General features: G+C 29.0%; 1 protein-coding gene across 1 annotated transcript; it reads right to left on the bottom strand.

The window, feature by feature from the left end:
• Positions 1–11,152: 11,152 nt before the first annotated feature.
• LOC114181915 (probable auxin efflux carrier component 1c) lies at positions 11,153–14,966 on the bottom strand. Its single transcript, XM_028068588.1, has 6 exons — positions 13,399–14,966; positions 12,950–13,196; positions 12,758–12,843; positions 12,193–12,350; positions 11,677–11,753; positions 11,153–11,566 (listed from the first exon to the last, which is right to left on the bottom strand). The coding sequence occupies exons 1-6, from the start codon at positions 14,591–14,593 to the stop codon at positions 11,500–11,502; spliced, it is 1,830 nt and encodes a 609-aa protein (XP_027924389.1). The 5' UTR covers positions 14,594–14,966; the 3' UTR covers positions 11,153–11,499.
• Between the last annotated feature and the right edge of the window lie 213 nt (positions 14,967–15,179).

Raw genomic sequence — 15,179 nt, 5'->3', positions numbered from 1 at the left:
AAAATATATTATCAACAATTTTCGATAAATACCACGGTTGCATAAAATATACATTACTGTGACCAAGTCCAATCCAAAATACTTCAAATTTCTTACAAAAGTAGTATCAAAATCATAAGAGCTTAAGCCTTGTTTGCTCAAACTTTTCCTCTCAACTTCATTAATCTCACAAGAAAGTTCAATTTGTACAAGAAGACTTTGATTATTGACCTACACAATGCTAATAATGAGGTGCTATACATAGACTCATTTTTATCCTAAAAGAACTACATACAAAGTTCTTGATTCTCATGCATGCACAACTTTCCAAAACGAAATCAAGAAGAAGAAAAATACTCTAAAACAAAATTTGATTAGAGATACTTATTTTGTTTTTCACTCAATTCCTAAAGTGATTTCTAATCTATGAAAAATTGAACAAATTTTTCAAAAAAAGAAAAATAATAGAAAGAAGATAAGAAAAAGGTAAAAGATTCTTTTTTTCAGAAATAATGTTTCTTTTTCTAAAGTTGGATAGATAACTTCCTCTTAATTATATCTCTTAAACAATACACCTTTCAATAAAATTTAACATAAATAATCATAAAAAGTAACCTATAATTTAATAGTCAAATCAAAAAAAAATATTTTTTTGATAAAATTAATATATAATTTTGCAAGAAAATAAATTATTCTCTCATAAACAGTGCTGCTAATATTTAATCTTTTATTACCAGACGTGTAAATATTTAATGTTTTATTATATTTCGTATCACACTCCTTCCCCCTTTCTTTTTTCTTTTTTCTCTCATCTTCATATATTAGTCAAGCATTACTGCGATTTCTTAGTGTAAAAAAATTATAATATAAGAATAGAAATGAATGGTGGTACAGAAATTTATAAAGAGTATTTTTGAAGGTCTAAAAAAAACAAATTAAAATGTTTATGGAAAGCATAAACGGAAGAATGATGAGTTTGGAAGAAAGAAAAAAAGATGTGTGGAGACATAGGAGAGAAGAGGGTAATGCTAACGCAAACGTGGAAATCCCACAAACCATTGTTCTGCTAATGGCCGACCAAACACAACTTAGTGGCAGACAAGACAATCACAACGTTAGCCATTTCTCTTTCACACTCTACCCTCCACCTCTACTTTACCTTTCTCTTTGCATTGCATATATAAATAGGAAAACATTCTTTTTACATATTTCATCTCATTTCTTGCTTTTTTCATCTACTTCTCATTTTTTTTTCTATATTCAAAAAAATATATTTTTATATATATTATGGTTTAACAAAAATAAACCTCTTTCATTAAAAAAGACAAAAAACAATTATGAAAAATTCGCCATTTATATAATGATATAAATACCAATATTAGTGTTAATTTAGATTTAAATACAAACTTTATTACTCAACTGGTTTTTAAATCTTGCCATCCAAGTTTTGTTTTACATGTTTTATTATCATACTATTTGTTTTTAATTCTCATCCATTGCGTATTTAAGGACATTCTAACAAGGCATAATTTCTTTAAAGTAAAATGGGATATTTTGTTTGTTATAACATTTTACAGAAATGAGATTTGTTTCTTTTCTATAACATGCCACGTCACATTAAATATTTGAACACGGACGAAGTTGAGAAAATAAGATCGTAAAATAGTAAAATAGTTATTATAATTTGAAAATTGCATCCATTGACTATAATTCATAAAGCTTTTTTTTTTCTGATTTACTTATGTATCCTTCTATTTATACTTCTATTTTTTGCTTTTTGTTTGTAGTTTAAAGAATATACCTTAGAGATTGGTACTCAAAGTTTATACCCTCCATCCCCTTTCTTCTTTTTTTTTGCTTTTATATTTTTGTTTGTTTGTAACTTTATACTTTTATATATGCAATTTTCTTTTTATTGATTCAAACAAAAGTTGAGAAACTTCATAAATCTTGGACATGGATTCTCTATATAATTTAAAAACCAAAAAAGAAAGAATAAGTGAGTATGTTGTACTTTCTGAAAAAAGTGAGTTTAAATGTTCTCTTCTTTTCTTCTCTAACTCACCATCTTGCAATTTGCATCCAAACATTGAAAATCTTGTTCATCATGTTTACATATGTATGTGTCTGCTTGAATAGACCACCCTGAATGATGTTCGAATAATGTATAAGAGGCTCCAAAATTTTTGCCTTTTCAATGCTTTTTTTTTTTTTATCTATAAAAATTGAACATGAATCAGAAAGTTAATTATTATAATAATTCACACTTACTACTTAGGAAAGTGAAAAACTTAGTTTTCTTATTCTTAACAAAAATTTAATTTTAATATAAAAAATTAAACACATTTTTAAACGAACAAAGAGTCAAATTTGAACTTCTAAAAAATGTTTTTTAAAATTTCAAAATGATCCGTACCATTAAAGAACAATCTTCACAAGAGTTTCCGTAATATGAATAATTTTATTTATTCAAGATAATTTAAATCATATTGTGAGTTTTTTATTAAAAAAATTGAGGCATTAGAAAAAGCAAGAGTAATATATATTATTTTTTCAAGAAGTTACAGGTTGTTAAACTATGTGATGCGACCAAGTGTAGTGCTTGAAAACAATATGATACCAATTTTATGATAACTAATAATTAAAAAATATGTGGGGTATATAGGAGCTTAATGACATTCATAATGACGTAATTAAAGTTGTTTAGTTAGTGGGCATTGACAAAAACTTAAGCATTTTAACTTGTTCCTTAAAAGTGGTAGTAAGAGATTTGGATAAAAAGGAATAATAAAATATAATTAACCTAGGAAAAATGTGAATCATATGAAAAAAGAAAATTGAGGTTAACACGTATGAGTTATTCTTCTGCATGGAAAATCTTTGTCGTTTTCTCATGCAGCGATTATATATATTTGGTCATCACACATAAATGCTAGTGAAAAAGAAAAGTTATCTACACATTTTTCTTTAGTTTTTTTTGTCGTTGTTCACATCTATTTGCGTATAATTAATCCTTTAATTTCCCAAGTTTTAAGGTTTCTAATTATTGGTTGTTGAATAATGGAACCAAATTTTTTAATTATTTTATGGTACACAGATTTTGAGTTTATAGCAATATTAAAAAAATATATATGTGCTACGGAGAAGAAGATATCATAGTGTTATCCATTATAATATATTATTTATTTTTAATTGTTTATGTAGCCCACAAATCTCTGTTTGAAAGCATATATAAATAATACGATATGATCCCAAAATAATGAAAGTTTCAATAAAATATAGAGTAAAATCACTTTGATTATGAAACCATTATCAGGTGGACCATTAATTTTATTATTCATTGCCAGAAAAGAAAAACTATTTGTGTGTATTTTTTTTTTCCTTTTATAATTGGATGAGTAAGAGAAAGTATAAAAAGTCAACCTCATAATAGGAATGTTAAAAAATATATGAAGTTTGAATAAAAAAACTACTCTTAAAAGAGTAATTTTAAGAAAATAGATCACTCTTATACGTAATGTATTTAGTATAGTCCTTCACTATTGTAATGAGATGATTTTCTTTCTTCGAAATATTAGTATTAAGTTTAAACTACAATTTTTTATAATATTTTATTTTTCTGACAATTATTTTTTTATGTTGATCAAATAATTGATATAGTAAATTATAATATAAACATATATTCGTAGAAAAATTATTCACCAATCACGTTCTTTAATTGTATCCCACCTTGTTAATCAAGTTACACGGTAAATATCATAAATATGAATGATAAACCAATCAATATTCCATTAAAATAACCAAACACATATACTTTAATTTTAACATTGAACTATGATAATAACTAGAAGAATATCATTTAAATTATGATTATGCGCTTGAGTCATATAACTTGAGTGATATTCAAAAATTAAATTATCCAACATTCTCAATTTTATTAATATTACAATAATTATAATTATTGTTATAAATATAGTAATGTGGAAGGATATAAATAATATAGTAACGTGGAAGGAGTTATTGTTTTCAGTTTCATTGTGGAAACAAGGTCAACAAATTATTAAAACCTTTTATTTGTAGCGAACTTTAATTAAAGTTTTTTTGTTGAATTTGTCGTCTAATGTTGCCTTAAAGTTGATAGGGATGGTAACGTATTCCCACGGCTAACCATGGTTATCCTTTATATCGACACGAATAAAAAAATCGTTCAAATAATTATTATTTCATCATAAAAATTAACAAATTAAAATATTACTACTAAAAATTTTAATATTACATGAGAATTTTCTTGTAAATTTGTTAAAAAATTTGTAAAAAAAGACTTTTTTGTGATATTTTCTTTTAAGAATTTTAATTGACAGATAATTCTTTCGTGGGTAATTATTTTCTATAAAATTACAAAATTCGTAAATATTTCTTACAAAATTTATAGCAAAAATTATTTTATACAAAATATTTTGCAAAAAATTAGCAGCAATTTTCTACAATTTTTTTTTCATAACAAAATTTATAAGTATTTCTAAAAAATAAATCAAAACAAAATTGACAGAAAATATAAAATATAATATTTTAGTAATGTATATACGTATTGAATTATATTTCATCAACATAATAATATAAATTGATGCACGGAATTAAGTTTTAATTCCATACGTATTTCTATATCATATAAAAAAAAATCCAACTATTTATAAATAGATGTTGAAATATGTCTAAATATTTTTGAAAAAATTATTTATTTAATAAATAAGCTTTATATATATATATATATATATATATATATATATATATATATATATATATATATATGCGAATTCTTATTTATAATTAATATTACACTTTTTTTTATTGTTTTTGGAATATTTTGTAAGAATGATAATGTGGGATAAGATATTTAGGATGTTCCGCTCGTATTATATTTCAAAATATTAACCTGTTTTTTACAAATTAAATACAGAACAAACTAAAATAGTACGACCCTTATTACCATCGCTATCATTTTTTCATATAATACTCATATAATAATATTTGATTAAATACATAAATATTTATTTTTACAAATATTCTCAAAATAGTAACTAAAAGGTAAAAAGTAATCAATTTAATATTTTGTTTACAAATATTTTTCTCCTATAATACAAGTTTATAAAAACTATCACATCTTTAAAAATAAATCATTCAACTCATTTATAAATTGTTCTCACTAAAATAAAATTGTGCTTCAAAACACAAATCAATATTCATGGAGAGATTTAATTATATATATATATATATATATATATATATCAGACATATAATGCATTATTTGAATTAGTTGATAATTTCTTTGAAGTAATTATTATAGTGTCTACTATGTAGATTCTATAAACCTAACAATGGAATCAAAAATTTGATGCATGTGGTCGTTATTTTCCATTCCGACATAATGTGTATCAATATTCAGCAGACAAACGTGTATCCATTGGAAGCCTCCATTGCTTATTTTTCCATCTTAAAATTGATTCTGGTTTTGATTTTTCAACCATTTTTACAAATTCATGGAAGGAATCATTAACACTCACCACTGCATGTTTTTACATGCCTCTCAAAGTTGGAAAGCTGTGTCAAATTCAAGTCAACCCACATGTCTTCTACTAATTTCACACAAGATTTTTAACATTAATTCATTTCTGTTTTCTTTAACAAATAAAAATTAAATATATATTTTCTAAAATTAAGTATTTTGAAACGTTAAATATAATTAACAAAATTTGTTTTAAAATTATTAAATTCACGTATTTTTAAAGATAAAAGACTAAATTGATCCAAAATTTTGATTGTGACGCGATCCATCTGGTCTTCCACGGGATAATTGTGCAATCTGCAACAATCTCCTCCTTAACAATTGTCCACCAAGAATCAAATTTGTGACCTTAGTTCTGATACTAATCATTTAGATCGAGCGTTTATTACTAGTGTTGGAAGTCCCACATAGACAATTTCATAGTATATAAGTCAGGTGCAAACCTCATCTTACAAAGCCGGTTTTGTGGGGTTGAGTTAGGCTTAAAACTCACTTCTAACAACTAGATCAAAAGCTATAACTATTAATTATGATATAACTCTTTTTACTTAAAATTTTAACAAACCAGATATTATGATTCGATTGTGACACGATTCGCAGCAATCACACACAATTGACACACAATTAATGTCACCTCTGGTAATGCAAGGGTGAAGCATAAGGACAAGGACAATTATAATGCAGAGGGAAAATGAAGAATGAAAGATGAAGAGGTGACATGGTTCTGTTAGGGTTTCCATGAAACCCATGCTTTAGCCATCACAGTCATCATAATTGAAAATGATTCAAACATGTCATGCTAAGTATTCCACTCCTCAGACATGCACCACCTTAACACCCACCAAACCATTTCATTCATCTTTCTCTCTCACGTTAATTTCGATATGACACCTATATGTCAAACTCCATCTATTTCGCCATTGGTACCATGGTCAAAAGCAAACAATAAATCACCCATATCATTCTTAGTTATTAAATCATTTTAATTAATATTTCTCATAGTCTCACCAATACTTTTAATAACTTCATTCATGTTATTATTGAAAAATCCCACTTTATCTTTCTTTTATTTGATGTACAATTGTTCTAATTGTAAAGTTAATTCTAAAGTAATCTCAATATTGAGTTTTAAACCTGTATTTGTATTAAATATTTTTAAAGGTGGACTTTAAATCTAATTTAATTTTATAAAAAAAATTTATAAAATAAAATTTGCATTTATTTATATACACTAGAAATTTGTTTTATTTTTAGTTGGTGTAACATTTTTAAATACACTCTTCATGTCGAAGTATAAACATCTTGAGTGTATGACTAAATATTAATAGATGATGTAATAATGACTTGATAACGAGTGATATGAATAGTCCAATAATAAATTTTATTAGAATAGACTTTGAATGACTATAATATTAAGAAGTGAACTTTAAATCTATAAGTGCTAAAAATATGACAAATTTACAAAATAGAAATCATCACAAACCTCATCTTATAAAATAATTTTGAAAGGTTGAATTTAATATAAGATTCATTTGTTAACAAAATATTAAAAAAAGAAAATTCTATCATAATGCACATATGAATTGATAATTTTTATTTTATAACTTGCGCATGAATATGTGTTTGAGAAATGTAAAGTCCATCCAAAATTTGTTAAATAATTAAAAACATTGAATGAGCTTATTTAATATTTTATTTTCATATCAAGTGTTCATTTATTTAAAATTATATATAAACACTTAAAGAAAAATAATAGATAACTTGAATTGAGTTACATAAATATACAATTAATATGCGGATCTATTTCCTCTTCTTATAGGTTTTTTATTTCTGAAATAAAATATTAAGCGATCAAAAACATTATCAATTCCATCTTCATTTTCTAAACTATTAACCAGTATCTTTAAACATTGAATATTGTAACTTTGTTAAATTGGTAAATTCTTTTAAGTTCTTAAGTCTTAAGTTTAAGCCATTTATTAAGATTTAAAATAAATAAATTATTTTTATGTTCTCTTCACATTGAATATTCTAACTTAATCAAATCAAACATTATTATCTTTTTAATATATTTGATTACCTCTGAATAGTAAATTAAAACTTTTGAAATGAAAAATATTTGAATATAAAGTTGTAGTTATTGATAATAATTAAGCATAATTTAAACTTGTGATATTTTTAACATAAATAACCTTATGATGAACGTTATCGATATCAACAATAACATTAAAATACTGTTTTATTAATTAAAAAACAAATTTAACTTGTAAATTGAGAGTTACTTTAATAGAGATGTGTCAAAATGGCTATCCATCCTGATTTGACATGATTTATTATGGTTATTTAATGAGTTAATTCAGTCAATTCAACCTGGTTCACTTATTAGTAAGCAAAAAAAAATATATTAAATCCGAACGAGTCCATCACATGTTCGTGGGTTAAGTAAGTTGGCTCAATGACTCACGTAATCAAAACAATACAATTTTTTTTCTTCCGTCCCAGAAAAAACTAAATTATAATTGTAATTAAAATTTAAATAAACTTCAACACAATTCAAAATAATGTTGAACTTCAAATACAAACCAAAATCATAAAAATATTAGGTTTGCATTTGTCAACCGAATATGTTGGCTAAAATAAAAGAACAACCCAACTCAACCCAAATACAAAAAGAAAGGTGTGATCTTTTATCTGCGGATAAGTTGGTCAGTAAATTCGATTCATCACAGATTCAACCCAAATAAATAAGGTTCTTGATAAATCAGACAAAAATTAACTCATTAAAATTTATAAAAAAAAATATTCAACTTAACTCAACTCAAATCCATCGATTCTATTTTAACAATATGATGGATAATACTTACGCAAAGTTTAAATTTCTAGTATTTTTAATTACAGTTTTTGTGTCATCATGAATGTTTTCTTTCATTAATTAACACACATATACTTTTTCTTTTTTACATTTTCAGTCACACTGTTTATTAACTACTATTGGAAATGTCATGCTTTTGTTCAATGATTAAAAGAATAGCTTTTAGAGTAAATGTGAAATGCGAAACATTCCTCCAAAATTATATTATTAATGTTTCTCTTTACATTATCATTTAGATGAGTGGTGGTGATACATTATTAAAAGAAAAAGGTAAACTTGCAAAAGTAGTTATCAAAGTAAAACTTTTTCAATGATTAGACAATATAATATGATATTTTTGAAAAATTTACAAAATTAAATCTTAAAATCAAGATTTAAAAAATGGCATTACTTTAGTGAAAAAACCGAACTCTGCACTCCATTGGCAAGGGTGTATATATATATATATATATATACCTTGTATAATTAAAGGACAAATTTTACATTCTAATAAGTGTTATCTGGATTACTAACATATATAACATTATAATGCAAGCTATATTTTTTAAATTATTAAGAAAAACTTAATTCTAATAGTATTGGCTAATTCTGTTTTTGTTTATCTTTTTCCTACCACAAAAAAAAAACCATAAAAATGTTTATGAAATTGTAAATAAATACATCTTTAATTAATTCTCTTGTCTAAACTCATTAGTACTTATTTATTTATGACATAAATTGATTTGTTTCTTCTTCCTGTTTTCTTGATTTTCTTTTGAAGTAAATAATCAAATTGTTTTATTTTATATTCATATCAATCCTTAAAATTTAGATAAAATTAAATCAATATCTAAAAAAATTTCTTTTTTTGTGCATTTTAGTACCTAAATATATACTACTATGTTTCGAATATCCATTACAAGAAAATTCTTAAATAATGACCAATTTTAATAACAAAGATATGTTTAGAGATCGATTTTTTAGACCAACTCATAATAGAAACTATTTTAATTATCAATAATTTTTAATTTATAAATTAGTATATAATTGATCACCATTATAGTGATTAATTATTTTTTGTCTTTAAAATTTGTTGTTATTCAAAGATTTTCTTGATCTAATATATACAAAAGAATCAAAATAAAAGTGATCAATTCTAATAACTTGAATAAAATGTTTTTTTTTTTCAAATGTTGTATACTAAGAACACCCAAGTGACTAAGAAAAATAACAAGTCTTTGAAAATCCCATTTTAATGAAAGCTTCACTCTATTAACATAACATTGCCTTGTAGATGTATAACACGAACTAGAATTAGTAGAAAATAGTTGAAATATATAACAAGTGAATTATATATGGTGGGTAGGGTTTGGTAGGGAACACCCTCAGCTAGGGTTCCATTGTGGTTGAGAGAGTTGAAAAAGATGTGATGCAAAGGCATGAAGCAGAAAAGATGAGTGAAAAGGAAAGGGGTGACAAAAAGGTAATGTGTGTAGAGCTAAAAGAATATAGATGAAGAAAGGAGCAAGAAGAAGAAGAAGAAGAGAAGAGTGTGTGTGTGTGTGTGTGAGAGAGAGAGAGAGAGAAAAAAAAGGAAGAGAAAGTTTGGATTGTGAATGTTGTCCCCCAATATTCCAAAGCTGTCCATATCACATCAAACCCCCTATCTTATAACTATCTAGGGGTCCCTTCTTGCACTACATAAATGTTTTTTTTTTTTTTTTTATAAAAACTAGACATAACATATCTTCCTTAACTTTCATCAAATTTATGTTAATCAAACATTTACTTTACTAGAGAATCAATTTACTTCTCAAAATACCCATTTTGCTAGTTGAGCCTTCAAAAGATGTAACTTTGAGAGAAAACTTTCATTTGGGTTCAATAAAGTTTCAATTTTTCTACAATGTATTCTTAATTAGTTTGAATTTTCTTAAAAAGAAAATTTTTAAGCTAACCCAATTCTATAAAATTAATGGTAAGTTTTCAATTTCTTCAAAGTATTCTTAACTAGTTTGGATTTTTTTAAGAAGAAAACTTTGAAGTTAATCCAATTCTATAGAATCAATGATAAGGTAAATCATTAATTGACGTGAAATCTTCAACAAATTTAATTCCAAAATACGTAAATTTCAAAATGTGTAAATTGAGAGAAAATTCTCTACTGGGTTTCAAGAAAGTTTTAATTTTTCTATAAAATAATCTTAATTAGTTTCAATTTTTTTAATAAGAGAACTTTAAATTTAATTTATAAAATTAACTTATAAAATAATATTTATATTATGTACCGTAAATATATCTAATCTCTATTCAATTATCGATGTGAAATTGTCAATAAGATTAGTTTATAGAATAAGGTTTACACCTTCCAAATATATATGATAAATCTATATTATCTTTGTAAAATTTTCAACAAGTTCCAAAAATGTTAACGGCCTAAATTGATTCCTAAAAGCATTTAGATGAATGAAAAACTAAGTATCTAGTGGGATAATCTAATAATTTACTTATTAAGTAGTGTTGATTGTTTTGGTTTAACTTTACTCTTATCAAAGTGTTTTTTCTTTCTTTTTTAAGAATGAAGAAAACGCTTTTGTTTTCACCGTGATTTTGAAGTTTAATTGGTGGTGAACAGTGAAAGATAAGAGCAATAGGAAGTTTAATACTATATTGGAAAAAATGATGATGGCACTACCATTTTCATGAACCAAGTTTTGCCATGCTTGCTACTTTTTCTTCATTCGATGAGAGACATGGAATCCGAGGTCATCATAATATAAAATTTAATTAACGAGACAATCATTTTGTGAATTAGCTACATCGTGATTTTACATTAATTTTCACTAAGGAAGGACAATTCATTCAAAAAGAAAACAAATACAAAATCAAGAGAAAGAAAGAAAGTAAAGAAAAAACTGATCCTGGGGTTCTTCCTATCCGATTCTCGTGATGCTTTTCTAATGCTTTTCTGTGACCCTTTTGTTTTCTGATGCTGAATAAGCCTCAAGAAACTGATCTTGCATTGCATGGATGATGTTGATGATGATGATGATGATGTTGATGATGGCACACGTGAATCTTCTGTATCATCCATCATTTCTTCCATTCACAACCCCATCAAAATGTAGTACACCAGAGTTATGGGCAACGCAATCAACATCCCAAAAATAACACTGCATTGGGTTAAAGAAGTTGCATTGGTTAGGATTAAAAGAGAAAGAAAATTGAATGGAGAAAAAGCAATGGTGGGGAGAGAAAGTTCTTCTGAGATTTGAACACTCACGCTGTGCTGAGAATATCAGGATGTACATTATATTCCTTAGCAAAGACAAATGGGACAATTCCTTGGGGAAGTGCTGCCTATATTTTTTTGACATTCAAGCAAAAAAACAAACATGTCAACTGCACTTTCAAATCTTTCTTGTACAATATCAAACATCATATGAATTCTCACTGTTACTACTAACATCTTCAGTTTTTACATTATTCCTCTCAAACTCATATCAGTTTGTTAATCACACTCATCTGGGGTTTCATCAAAAACAGCTCTTTTATGAAACATTGTTAGACTTTAGTCAAAGGAGTTTTTAACTTGCATGCACATTCTTATGTTTTAAATCAGAAACAACAGTGTAAAGACTATTTACTGAATGACATTTTTTTATTTGGACAGCAATAAAATAGCATATCTTTGGACCCTTTGGCAGAACATGATGTTGTTAATTCAAAATAAAGTAAATTTTGGAACTTATCAATGAATGTTTGAGCAGAAGAGAGAGAGAGAGAGAGAGTGAGATACCTGAACAATGGCAACGTGTAAGAGAACACCTTTGAGTCCAACAGCAATGGAAGCAGCTGCCATGACAGCTGGACCTGTAAGGAATCTCACAGCCATGGCAAAAGCTGCTATGGAATTTCCACATGCTATGATCCTCGGTTGCAAAGCCATGAAGAGACCTGTCATTGAAATCAAAAAGCAAAGCATGCCCATCAGTATCACCACCACTCTCACTCAGTCAATCAAACAAACACTTTGTGATCAATGAATGACCTTTCATCATCACCACCACCACCAACCCCACATCATCACAAACTTGGCAAAAAGTGATCTCAAAACACTCATAAAGGACCCAACACATTATCATAACATTATACTGTTTGCTTTCTTCGCTTTTTCTCTACTTATCACGCCTCCTTGCTTGCTTAATAGTAATCATTAACATCAAACAAAGTAAACAACACCAACATGGAATCACAAAAGATTTTCTCTTTTTCTCTCTCTCTCAGGCAAAGATGATGTCAGAAGAAAGAACAAGTTAACTTTGCAAGGTAACAACAACAGGGAGAGAAAGAATTGTCCTGACCAAGACTGAACATGGCCATGCCAAGCCCTGCATCTGACAATATGGAGATAGACTTTGCTATTATGGCAGGCATCTCTACATTCCACCTGCAAGGAACAACACCACAACACTCAACCACAATCAATCAAAATGGAAAAGGCAAAAGAAACAAGAATGAGTGGTATCAGCAACAAAATGTGAAAATTTCCCTACCTGAATGAAACAAGAGACCAAGTGAGGCCAATTAGACTAGAGTAGGTGTTGGGGTTTCTGATGAGTTTTCTCCACACCATAATCAATATAAGTCTTGTCATCACACTTGCAGGAGGCATGGTTTTTGGCTTCCCATCTCCAACTTTCTCACCCTCATGCTGATTCATCTCCCTCTCCATTCCTCTATTCCCAAAGCTGAACTCATCTTTCTCCAGGTAGTCCTCCTGAGTGTCTCTATGGTTCTCCACTGATCACAAAACATCACAAGAAAACTCCAACATAAGAAAAGAAACAAACAAACATACAGATAAAAGACTAATACTGTGTTTGGTTCCACATCACAGTTATAACCTATAATTTCTTACTTTTTTTACTGGATTTCAAATATCTAAGCATGTATCAAGATAAGACTTATAAACCCAACTTGGAATGGAACAAAAAAATCACACCTTTTCCTGGAGATACATTCAATTTGACTTCTTTCTGATCATGACCACTATACTCATGGCCACCAAACACATCAGAGACTGGTGAAGCGCTTGAACTCCAAACAAACATGTGAAGGTCCCTATTCCCATCCTCAGGCTTCAGCTGAGCCTGCCCATTAGGCTTCTTGGCATTAGCATTAGCATTAGCATTAGCGGCAGCAGCAGCAACACTTTTGGAGGCATTAGAGGGAGAGAACATGCCAGGGTTCGGTGCAGGGTAGTGTCCGGTTCCACCGGCATGGTAATGAAACTTTGGCTTGCCACCATCTTCATCGTAGTTAGAAGGCCTTGGAGTTGGCCCTCTTGAAGCTGAAAGGCCATAAACATCAGAGGCACCAAAGTTGGAGTTTCTGCCACCGGCAGCCATCATTGAGTAGAAATCAGTGTGGTTGAAGCTAGAGCCTCTTGGCGTAGGGTTCCTAGAAGACTGCAAGGAGTATATCTCTGCATTTGTGAGGTTAGAAGGGCGTGGAGTGGTGGAAGAGAGACCCTGAGACCTTCTAGAGAAGATGTCTGATCTTGAGGCATTGGATTTCCTCACAGTGACATGGAGTTTGCCATCTTCTTTGATCTCAGCTTCAGTCTCAAGAGGTTGCCTTCCATCCAACGACATGACATCAGAGTCGACATGGATGGAGACAATGGAGCCAGCAGTGTCAGGGAACTGCTCAGAGATGAGCATTCTGGCACCCCTGAACTCAAACATGAAGAGCATCAAGGTGTACCAAATGATGCACTGAAGGACCACAATCTGCACCATGAGGCTCCCCGAGAACTCACCATACATACCTTTGAGCAGAGGGATCCCCATGACCAAGGTGTTTGGGAGGGTGGAGAGGGAGAACAAGGTTATGGTCCATTCCAAGCAACCCCTTTTGGTGAAGTTGCTCCAGACTGCAAGAAGGACTAGTATTATGATCTTCTGAAGGGTGTCAGCAGCTAGGAACCTAAGGTTCATCTTGTAAGGGTTGTTGGATGCTATGAAGTGGAAGGAGAGAAGAGGCACTGCAAAGAGTGCCACAAAACGGTTGATGCCAGAACATTGGTCAGGGGAGAAAATCTTCCACCACTTGACTGAGCCATAGGCTAGAATCATAGCCACATAGAGTGGCACCATTGCAGTCATGACATGGTAGAAGTCTAGTAGAGTGATCATTTTGTGAGTTGTTAGAAGAAAGGTAGTAGCAGCAGAAGAGAGGAAAGAGAGTTGAGGAATATATAAGAAAGTTTTTGAAGAGCTAGAGTTGGAGTTGGTGTTGGTGGTGGTGATGATGATGATGAAAATTGAAAAGATATATAGGGATGTGGAAGAGCATGTGTTTTTGGGGCAGTGGGTGGAAAATATGCAGCAGAATACAGCAAATATTTTTTCAGCTTTGAGAGCTGCAAGCAAGGTTGCACTTGCAGTCCCCAAAGCACACACACTTGTTGCAGTATTGTTGTTGCCTTTTTATTTCTTATATTTCTTTTCTTTCTTTTCTTTTGTTGTTTTGCTTTTTGTTTTGGTTTGGTTTGGATTTGGTTTTGGAGAAGAGTTGAGGGTATTTGATGGGTTTGGAAAGTTGTGTGGGGGTGTGGCTCTCCCTACCTTCTATTCTATGGGTCCTAAAATTGTCACTAAAAGCTTAGGAAAAGCATTTTGGGTTGAGGTGGGGATGTCTCCAAGTACTTGTTTTCAGGACTGCTTTAAGCTTTGTAAAGGGACTCTTTCTCTCTGGATCCACCTTTTCTTTTATCAACCC

This window comes from Vigna unguiculata, chromosome 4 (assembly GCF_004118075.2).
Source record: "Vigna unguiculata cultivar IT97K-499-35 chromosome 4, ASM411807v1, whole genome shotgun sequence".
Taxonomy (NCBI): Eukaryota; Viridiplantae; Streptophyta; class Magnoliopsida; order Fabales; family Fabaceae; genus Vigna; species Vigna unguiculata.
This window is presented reverse-complemented; position numbering and strand designations above follow the sequence as displayed.

Bases quoted from the DNA above. Each gene is read 5' to 3' on its own strand.
- LOC114181915 (XM_028068588.1), bottom strand. From the start codon at position 14,593: ATGATCACTCTACTAGACTTCTACCATGTCATGACTGCAATGGTGCCA. The intron at 13,197-13,398 runs GTGTGATTTTTT...TTTTGTGATCAG, and splicing joins GAATGTATCTCCAGGAAAAG to TGGAGAACCATAGAGACACT. The intron at 11,754-12,192 runs GTATCTCACTCT...AAAAAAATATAG, and splicing joins TACACGTTGCCATTGTTCAG to GCAGCACTTCCCCAAGGAAT.